Source organism: Engraulis encrasicolus, chromosome 4 (genome assembly GCF_034702125.1).
Source record: "Engraulis encrasicolus isolate BLACKSEA-1 chromosome 4, IST_EnEncr_1.0, whole genome shotgun sequence".
Classification (NCBI taxonomy): Eukaryota; Metazoa; Chordata; class Actinopteri; order Clupeiformes; family Engraulidae; genus Engraulis; species Engraulis encrasicolus.
Genome location: NC_085860.1, coordinates 15,198,223 through 15,209,150, shown reverse-complemented (window position 1 = coordinate 15,209,150; position 10,928 = coordinate 15,198,223). Strand labels below are relative to the sequence as shown.

At 42.2% G+C, this 10,928-nt stretch overlaps 1 protein-coding gene across 1 annotated transcript in view; it reads right to left on the bottom strand.

Moving 5' to 3' along the window:
* Nucleotides 1-4,741: 4,741 nt before the first annotated feature.
* Nucleotides 4,742-10,928, bottom strand: part of tspan18b (tetraspanin 18b) — a 70,711-nt gene continuing 64,524 nt past the window's right edge. Inside the window, exons 5-9 of the mRNA XM_063196030.1 lie at nucleotides 10,868-10,928; nucleotides 9,615-9,713; nucleotides 7,898-8,059; nucleotides 6,576-6,659; nucleotides 4,742-5,515 (exon numbers count right to left, since the gene is read on the bottom strand). The exon at nucleotides 10,868-10,928 is cut by the window's right edge and continues 14 nt beyond it. Coding sequence (XP_063052100.1) covers nucleotides 5,468-5,515; nucleotides 6,576-6,659; nucleotides 7,898-8,059; nucleotides 9,615-9,713; nucleotides 10,868-10,928 — 454 coding nt within the window. The 3' untranslated portion in view covers nucleotides 4,742-5,467. The remainder of the gene's footprint in view (nucleotides 5,516-6,575; nucleotides 6,660-7,897; nucleotides 8,060-9,614; nucleotides 9,714-10,867) is intronic.

Below are 10,928 nucleotides of genomic sequence, written 5' to 3'. Positions count from 1 at the left end.
GGCCCAAACGATAAACGATAGAAAATATCAGATTCACTCGAAAATTTTTCCGTGTGGACTTGCCCTTAGTAAAGGATTGCCACAGGGCTGCTGCCTCGGGCATAATCTCTTGACTGCCATAACAATGTCATCATCATAAGGTATACTGATGACGACACAACCATCCTGACACTCATCAAGGAGGGGAACAACTCGAGTCGTAGCGAGGGTAGCCTACAGGTCTATTGTCAATTACCCCATTGACTATGGGGAGACCAATGACCTCATCCCCAACACAGACCAGACGAGGCAAGTAATATATGTAATGTAATAATAGATGTAATAATGGGAAGTAATAGTGGACCTCAGAAATACATTTCTTGAATTGAGCTGGGCTGGAACTGAGTTAAACTTTGAACACTACAGCCACAGTGAAAAAAGCCCAACAAAGGCTGTACTTCATGAGAACGCTAAGGACAGCTGGACTGATGAATCACCCTCTTACCCTGGCCTACAGAAGACTAGTAGAGAGCATCCTCACCACTGGCATCACTGTCTGGTATATGGCAATACCACACAGGCGGAAAGGAAGTCTCTGCAAAGTATAATCAAGACTTTGGAGAGGATTATACAGAGCCGTTTGTAGAGATACACGGCTCTGGGATTATAGACACAACACTGCCCTCTATGGACTGCATGTGCACAGTGCAGCCAGAAGAAAGCAGAGAATCATTATTGAAGACCCACTCCATACAGCTAACTCTGCTCAGACACAAGCACTGCACCTGAGACACGGCAGAGCGAACAGTAGCTCTACAAAAAAAAAATGCATCTTCACTTCTTCATTTTTAATCGCTTCTTCTCTGCTACAGTTAGATTAATAGCAAAACTAAATGTCTGATCTCATAATAAAAACTATCCTTGTATCCTATTTTTCTGTATCTGATTTTTTCTTCATCTGTCTTCTCTTCCTGGATCACTTTTTATGTAAATATTTATTTCCTCTTCCTGGATCACTTTTAATGTCTTTTTTTCCTATTTATTTACTCAGAGAGCACAAGATTTCCGATGTGCCTGGACTATTAGCTGTGCACAAATGGCAAATAACGACCTTTGAGTTTGACTCTAGTCAGTCAAATGACCTTGAGAGGTTAGCAATCACCTGTTTCCTGTACAGGGATACTAAGCTGCTGTGAGGCCCCTGTTGCTATTGTTAGTATGGACTGTATATACCACACCTAACCTCCTGAAGTACAGTACAACATGGAAGCCTTCATGACAAAAGCCTGAAGTACATCAAAGGTTATTTTCCTTATACTGTAGTATGAAGGGCATGGAATCCAACTTCGTGTGTTTCAGTACCCATATGAAAAAGATAGGGCTGACAATTAAAAATGAAACAAAAATCTTCATAAAAATCTTGATTTACGATTCGAATTGATTCAACGATAGCAAAGTTTGCACACAAATTTTAAAAAACGTAACAAAATGAGAGTGCACTATGTAATTTGCATCCAAGTTAAGCTGTATGGGATAGGGGATATAAAAAACCGTAAGACTACATTTTCGGAAAAGACAGAAAAAATAAAGAAATACATTCCAACTGCGAACTCGATTCACAATTCAAAACTTTTTTTTTTGCCAAGGCCTAGAAAAATATACTACCGGTATATGAATGACTTTCATTGGTTATCCAAATGGTGTGCAATCTAAAAATATATATATTTCTTATAAATATCAGAAACGCAACACTTTCATAGTATATGCCATGTAAATGGGCACATTCCACAACAGACATACTTCATGTAGGCGGCAATGTTTATGTTGAAGTTTATGGAATGTGTATGGGTGGGCTACCTTATAATTATATGGGTCCCTTACTTATATATGAGGAACATGAGGAATGGACCACTTTATAGTATGTGACATAGAAGAATTGTATAGTTCATTAGCCTATATAAATAATTTTCAAAGTTTTATATGCAGTATATCTTTTACCTGTGGGTAGTTTGGAAACTGTACTCTGCTGCCTCCGTCTCTGTGGTCTGGTGTTGTACTCCCTCTCTGTGGTGTGGTATGTGTTGACCTCCATCTCTAGTTATTGTTTTTCTGGCCACAGGTTTCTGAACCAATCCATGCCACCATTCCTCTTGTCCGTTGCCTGTTTAGTGTTTGCCTTCTTCACCACTTCATTATTCATCTTTCTTTTGATTTTATTCCTTGAGTTTTAATCCAATCCGTGTCATCCCTCTTCTGGTCCACTGCCTGTTTGGTATCTCTCTCATTCTCCTTACTGCGTTTAATCTCACGCCACCAACTGTTCTTACAGGCGTTGTTGGAACATCTTTTTTTTTGTCTTCTTCCTGAAAAGCGTTTATGGAAACCCCTGGAAGCTATTTCAGCAGTTTAGCTGATACATGTGACTGGCTTGGAAACACATTTGAGACTTATTCACAGGTCTACTAAAACTGTTTAAGGGGGATCTTGTTACAGCTATATAGCCTATGACCTTTGCCTAGACAATTAAGCGTGTGGGTATGCAGCACATGCTTTTTGCCAAGTGTCTTTTTGTAAATTTTTTGTTTAGTCAAAATGCAACCCCAAATAAGGAATTAGGCCTACTGTACAGTATAAGAACCTTTTGAGCTATAAGCCCGATCATGGTCATATATGAAGTCTTACCCCTTGAGGTGTTATACAGTCATCTGACATGGTTGGATATTCATTTAGGGTAGTATAACAGAGATGTTACTGTACTGTACTGTACTGTACTATGTACAGGAAAATACATGGGAAGAAAAGGTAGGCCTATCGTTGAGCGAATCTAAAATTAATGCATACAAAATGTTCAAATCTCTGTTAAGTAAGTCTTAGTGCTAAAGGTATTCCTGAGGGTCTAAGCTTTCAATATGTATTGTTCCTTAGGAACAGATCCTGTGTTTATTACACCACCTGGATTACAAACAATGGCGGAATGAAGTTCAAGGTCGTCGGGCCCGGTAGTAATAATGGCCTGGTTTAAGCCAAAACCAGGCGAAACCAAAAGTGTTCTAATCAGACTAATCGCTATTTATGGTCTACTAAAATGTGATTGGCCTCTCTAGGCTAGATTGACCGTGCGCAACCAATTGCGTGTCATAGGCCTGAAGATTTTACCCCCAAAGTTGACAAAACCTGAACCGTCACTTAGGCCTACAAAAAGCAAATGTAATTTCTCCCTTTTCTCGAGAAAAATAGAAACCCCCTCTGTTGTAGGTTCTTCGAAGGACCATGGTTATCCAAGGCTTTCTAGCTCATCACCTAGTCAAGAGTTATACACAGATTGGCGTGGTCATGATTGATTTCATCCACTTAACGCATAAAACCTTTGTAATTTGCTCCGCATATAGCCTAAAAAACCCTTCTGTTTGAAATCTACCCTGTGTATTTAACATTCACAATTCTGTATGACCTTACCTGTGTGTAGAATCTGGTCAAGTTGTAGCCTACGTTGGCTATGTTGTCTGATGTTGTCCAAGTTGAGCTAATGCGCCCTCGTGCGTCTCAATGAATGAATAGAACTTGGGGGTGGCATTTTAGTCTCAGGCATTTAGGTAGCCGTACATTACACGGTACGGTACCCATATGACATGGGTGGGGAACCTACACGTAGGCCCTATGGCCCATAGGTTCTGTGAAGGCATCTATTCCGGCCACCGATATAATTTGAATGTTATCCAGTTTCTTTTGAAATATTGTAAAGCAATAGGCCTATTAGAAATGACCTAAATTGCAATATAATGAAGTTATATGTTCAGGGGACGTAGTGGTGTGATCTGTTGTGAAGGTGGCCGCCTTCGATATATGCCTCAAGTGCAGGGGGAAATCCTGATTTGTGTTCATTTGTACGGCCCTTGGAGGACTTTAAACATTTGAAGTGGCCTCTCGAATGAAAAAGGTTCCCCACTACTGCACTATGATGTCAATTTCGTTCACTGATGACTTTCCCTGTTCCAATCTGTAGGTGACCTGTTACTACTGGGTAGTATAATGGTGATATATCTCTGTTATGATGAGGGTGTGGTGTGGCACAGCACGCTATCATGCTTAAAAATATAGGCCTACTGGCTATACCCAAGGGAAACAAGGTTCCAATCCGGCCTGGGACATTTCTCAGTGACCCCTCTCCAATGATACAGTAACCTCCTTGCCCCTTTCCTATTCACTTCCTTTCTGTTCTCCACTATCTTATCCAATAATGAAGGCAGAAAAGGGAAACATTTATATTATGTTAAGTGACTTTGTAAGATTAAAATGAGTAGTAATAAACATTTTATAGCAAAGAGGCTGTGAACATGTGTAACTAACTCTGGAACACCATAGAACACATTGAAAAGTCATTTAATGGCATCATCATTTTTAAAGATTCTAATACAAAGGCATACACAAACAGTTCAGCTAAAAACACATACAATCACTATTGCAATTAACATCACAATACAATAAAATGCAACTTAAATGGGCTTTCAAGCTTGAGGGTTTTATGGGGGAAAGGCCACACAGTCAGTTTCTCTCTCTTTCACTCACTCACACACACACACACACACACACACACACACACACACACACACACACACACACACACACACACACACACACACACACACACACACACACACACACACACGCGTGCACGTGCACACACACGCACGCACACGCGCGCACACACACACACACACACACACACACACACACACACACACACGCACACACACGCGCGCACACACACACACACACACACACACACACAATTAACAATTACATTTCAGCGTTTGGCAAAGAGACTTAGAAAGTGGTTTTCTAGAGCAAATTTACAACAGTGTACAGCATTTAAGATGTGTGGCACTGACACAGCCTGTGACTCGTAGTGTCATAGAGAAAACATAAAAAGTGGTTGGGGCTGTGTTGTTAGAAGATGAGTGTGTAGCTTTTAAGTATACAGTGAAACATTACAAAAAAAATAATAATAAAAAATCAAGACACAAATTTCTGTACAGACAAGCCAACATTAATCAGTATAAATATTCTTCATCCAAAGTCAGTGCAGTGTCCTCTTCTTTCAAGGTCTTCTGTCTTTTCCACCCTTTCCAATTTATACCGTCCGGTCCCAACAGTGGGGTCCGTCCAGACATACTCTGTGACGCAGGTTGAACATTTCTGTCCTGTGTGTTTGTGTGTGTATATGTGTGTATACATCTCCTGGTGTTATCTTTTTCTGTTTCTTGCCACCAGTACCTCAAAGGTCCAGCTGTGAAGTACAGGTTGATCAGCCAATATCTATTTTCTCTCTCTCTCTCTCAATTTGACATGTATAAAATGGGAAAAGGAGAAAAACTTTATACAAATGTTTGTTTTTGTTTGATTTTCTTTCTTTCTTTTTTGTGTTTCCTATGGATTTGTTTCTGGTGAATTCCCTTTTAGCAAATTGTCCTCCCCCACATCGTTGTCTTCATTGAATCCCTCTGAAGAGGCACATAGCAAACACCATGGCGAAAAGCTGAAAAGAAAAAACAACAGTGGCGTATTATTTCAACATATGTTCTTGATTGATTTAATTCCATGAATCTTTGTTCTTTTGTAAAAGCACATTTATTGTGCATTTATTGTGAGAGGACAGTTACTGAGGGACAGGAAATGAGCAATGAGAGAGACAGGGAAGGTTCGGCTAATAACCTCGGGCCAGAATCGAACCCGGGTTGCCGGTGTAGCAGTCGAGTGCCCAGCCGATTGAGCAAAGGCTGGGCCAGAGAGGACACTTGTGAGTTGTAACTGCTGCTGGATCGATAATAAAGAGACCAATTGGCAAAACTGATGACTGAGAACAATGGAAGTTACAACTGCAACAGGTTACCACAGCAGGAAAAAAATATGACATCACATTTTGAATCTCCAAAAACAAAATTCTCCACTATGACCACTAGGTGGCTGTGTAAGCCAAGAAACCAGTCTAGAGCGATCAACACTGTAATGTTGCTTGCTATGCACAAGGCTAAGACACACCATTTCAGTCAGCTCACAGAGCAGAAAGTGTTATGAGAGCTGATGTGCTTTTGAAACAAAACAACACAGACTCTGATGAAAGTCTGACCGACTGAAACGTCAGCTTTCAAAATAAATTGTCTGTTTGACCGTAATTGTAGCAGTGTTGCGCTTTTCCACAGCGCAAAAGTGATTCCTCTCAAAATTGCTATGCCAGCCAAGAAAGACTTTTCAAGGTGTACAGGCCAACCTATTCATCCTTTATGAAACAATACAACACAACACTTTCAGAGTGATACTGTTCACTGTGACATTTTTGCCCACCTCTGTAGTTGGACAGGTGCGTAGGATATTATCTCAGTGGGGTTGTTATTCAAGTGTAAAGAAATCCTGCATCCTGTCCATTCCACCAACAAACTTTAAGACAACGTTTCGGTCATCTGACCTTCTTCAGGTAAAGTTTAGTTTAGTTGAAGTTTCTTCAGGTAAACTTTACCTGAAGAAGGTCGGATGACCAAAATGTTGGTGGAATGGACAGCGTCTGGGATTTCTTAGATAAGGGATATTGCAAATATTACCTCTATAGTCAGCACCACGATGGCCAGAGCTCCAGCCACGTAGATGTACATCTCAAAGTAGTCCACCACAGCAGAATAGCAACCCTGTCGACAAAACACAACAAGACAGAGGTGTTAAATAGACTTTGATAATGTGCACCACTGCAACAGTGGAACACTGTAATAGGCCTAGTCATTAAAAAGACATTACTACCGTATTACTACACCACTATAACATTTAGCAGAGTCTTAAGTAATATATTACAACTTGGTTATTGAAATTCTGATAATAAAATCCAACAGAAAGGGGTGCACACTGAAGAAAGCATACACCGCAATGTGTCTGTGCACATAAAATAATAAAAAACACTTTGATGCAAGGTGCACCCCTCTCTGTTGAATTTTACGTGTAAGTGTTTCATTTGGGCGAGCACCCTTACAATTCATCAAGAAACCCTGCGTGAAGCCTTCAACCTGCCATAATCATTCTGATAATAAAAAAATTATGGTATGGGTCATGTCATTTTTTTTATTTATTTTTTAAAGAAGCACCTCCCAACTGTGTACAGCTAAGAAGCTAATCTGAGGTATTACAGTAACCTACAGCACACTGCAAGGACAGGAAACAGCTGATTATGCTGATGAGGATAATAACAGTCATAGTCACTTCCGTGGTGGTGGCTGAATTACACAGCAGTGAGCTACTAGAGTTAGTGATACATCCTCCTGGCTGCCTCCCCAGTCTGCCTGGCTGCTGTTCAAAAGAAAGTCTGAAACCTGCCATTATCTCTTACACTGTCACACTATCTGTCTACCTGACGCATACACTACTTATGCACGGTAATGTGTGAAGTGTTTTGTAATCAGGGAGGTATGTACTGGGCTGGTTCCTATTGGAGCAGAGTGTGCGTAATGGATGTGTGTAGTGTGTACAGTATGTGTAAATGTATTTCGTTTGTGTTGGCATGGACACTGTAGGGGATGGACTGGGTGGTAGCAGAGGTACTGGGGGATACCCCTTCAATGAAATCTCTCTCTCTCTCTCTCTCTCTCTCTCTCTCTCTCTCTCTCTCTCTCTCTCTCTCTCTCTCTCTCTCTCTCTCTCTCTCTCTGTGGTGTTGGTGTGTGCATGCGTGTGTGTGTGTGTCTGCTTGAGTGCACGTGTGTGTGTATGTCTGCTTGCGTGTGCGTGTGTGTGTGTATATATATACACTGTACGTGCATGTGTGTGTGTGTGTGTGTGTGTGTGTGTGTGTGTGTGTGTGTGTGTGTGTGTGTGTGTGTGTGTGTGTGTGTGTGTGTGTGTGTGTGTGTGTGTGTTATGCATGCATATGTGTGTATACCTTGTTGTAGCGGAACATCATGCTTCCCATCAGGCACTCCTGCTCCTCTCCCGGGTGTGTGATCCTCCGGCAGCAGGCGCGCGGCACCATGTCATTGGGGTGCAGCACCCGGAACAGGCTGTCCTCAAAATCCTCTGGGCTGTTCACCCCACAGCACTCAAACTAGAGAGGGAGAGAGAGGGAGAAAGGGAGAGAGATAGGATGGGAGGAAGAGAGAGTGAGTGGGAGAATGAGATAGATAGATAGATAGATAGATAGATAGATAGATAGATAGATAGATAGATAGATAGATAGATAGATAGATAGATAGATAGATAGATAGATAGATAGATAGATAGATAGAGCAAAAGAACGAGAAAGAGAGACAGACAGAGAGAGAGACATAGAGACAGAGAGAAGGACAGTTTTAAAGAGACATTTATTATAATGTCTTTCACTGGTTCACCGACACTGACCTGTTCACATACTGACTGACAAACTATCTGAATAAATAGCCTACAAATTCAGCCTATGAAGTAGGGCTGTAACGATACACTCAACTCACGACTCGGTATTGCGATTTTTGATGCCATTAAATGACTTTTTGATAGAGAGAGATTTGCTACTCCTGTACTCGCCTGTATCATCTTGTAATATTGAACAATATGTTCTTTTTTTCAATTAATGTACAATGTACAATTATTGATGATACATTACCAATAGAATAATTCACCCTGCACTCCACAGAAAAATGCAAGATCTAATCAATACCTCCATATATTTCTCATCTGTAGTCATTATTATTGATTTACTACACATGATTAATGATAGCCATTACATCTAAGTATACATCAGTCTACTCATTACAATGCTCTAGGTACAAACACACAATGAAACTGATTCTACAAGAGAAAACACATCCTTTGGGAATAGGAGAACACATTCAGCTATATTTACTTGGTTATAACATTTTGTTATAAAGTAGTTTCAGTAGCAGATACAGAAGGTGGAAGACATATTGATATTTGTCTGTGTTCTATTGTAGGCCTATGTGTTTTGTATCTCAATGTTGTACGATTAAGGAATACAGTTACAGTTCAAATATCCATACATAGCTTCTACAAGTAGGTGCTGGTAAATGCAGGAGTGTTCAATTCTTCAAAAGAACGAAGTTTACCACACACTTATTTGACTTTTTACTCGTTCTATTCAGAGCGAACAACGCGTTTCGCCTCTTGAAGTAAGGAATACAGTAATTCATCTATCAGATTAATTGTTTGCATTCTATTGTGTGTGTATTGTATTCCAATGTTGTAGCCTACTGTGAAAAACAGTAATTCATCTATAAGCATTCTTAGGTCTGGAAGCCAGTTTCCAGCTGCTGGTGAAGTCATTAGTAATCCAGAAAACAAGAAAAATCACTGGTGGACTTAATTTTGCTGCTTTTTTATTTAACATTTCGCCTGGGCGGTGATTCTTCTTGATTTCCTTGGATTATCTATAAGCATCTCATAAGTAATAATAGTGAGATTTTAAAAATATAAGAGGGCCCAGCGGTGGCTTAGTCGGCTGGGCAATGGACTGCAGTGCGGGCGACCCAGGTTCGAGTCCCGATTCTCCCCCGTCTGTTGAAACCCCCCCCCCAAATATTTACAACAAAACAAGACTGAGAGCACTCACCCCCCGCCCAAGAAAAAATAAAATAAAATAAATGGTTAAAAAGTCTAAGAGCACTCACTGTGTTCATGATGGCGTTCCAGGTGGAGGTGAACACGTGTGTGTTGTTGTAGCCTTGGTAGTGCCTCTTCAGCTCCTCACTGAAGTACTCTCGGGTCAGCTGTGTACACACACACACAAACACACACACGCACACGGCCACACACACACACACAGACACACACACACACACTCACACACACACACGGCCACACACGCACACGCACGCACGCACGCACGCACGCACGCACACGCGGACACACAAACACACACAGACAGACGCGCACGCGCACACACACACACACACACACACACACACACACACACACACACACACACACACACACACACACACACACACACACACACAAAGACACACAGACATGCACACACACAGACACACACACAGACACACGTGCACACACAGACACACGCAGACATGGACACACACATGGACACATACACACACAGATACGGACACACACACACGCAGACACACAGACACACAAAAGACACACACACACAGATGAGAAGAAGTGAGAGAGCTGCGATGTGTGAAGAGTACTCTGATGAAAACAATTACTCTCACCAGGCGCATGAGAACGCCAGGGGCAGGCAGGCAGGCCTGGTAACATGGTGGAGGAGGAGGAGGAAGAAGAGGAGGAGGTATAAGTGGAGGAGGAGGAAGAAGAGGAGGAAGAGGAGTAAAAGGATGAGGGGGTAGGGAGGAAGAAGAGGAGGAGGAAGAGGAGGAAGTGGAGGAGGAAGTGGAGGAGGATGAGAATGCCGGAGGCAGGCAGGCAGGCCTGATAACATGGTGTAGGAGGAGGAGGAGGTGGAGAAGGAGGTGGAGGAGGAGGAGGAGGAGGTGGAGAAGGAAAAGGAGTAAGAGGATGAAGGGGTGGGGAGGAAGAGGAAGTAGAGGAAAAGGAAGTGGCTGTGGAAGAAGAGATGGAGGAGGAGGAGAAGCTGGAGGAAGAGGAGCAGAAAGAAGAAGAAGAGGAGGAGTAAGAGGTGGAGGGGGAGAAGGAAGAAGAGGAAAAGGAAGTGGTGGTTGAAGAACAGATGGAGGAAGAGAAGCGGGAGGAAGAGGAGCAGAAAGAAGAAGAAGAGGAGGAGTAAGAGGTGGAGGGGGAGAAGGAAGAAGAGGAAAAGGAAGTGGTGGTTGAAGACCAGATGGAGGAGGAGGAGAAGCGGGAGGAAGAGGAGCAGAAAGAAGAAGAGGAGGAAGACGTGGAAGAGGTGGAGGAGGAGGAGGAGGAGGAAAAGACTTACGTGCTCCCGGAAGATGAAGGCCAAGATAGCAGCCGCCAGCTCCGCCAGGAAGATGATGAGG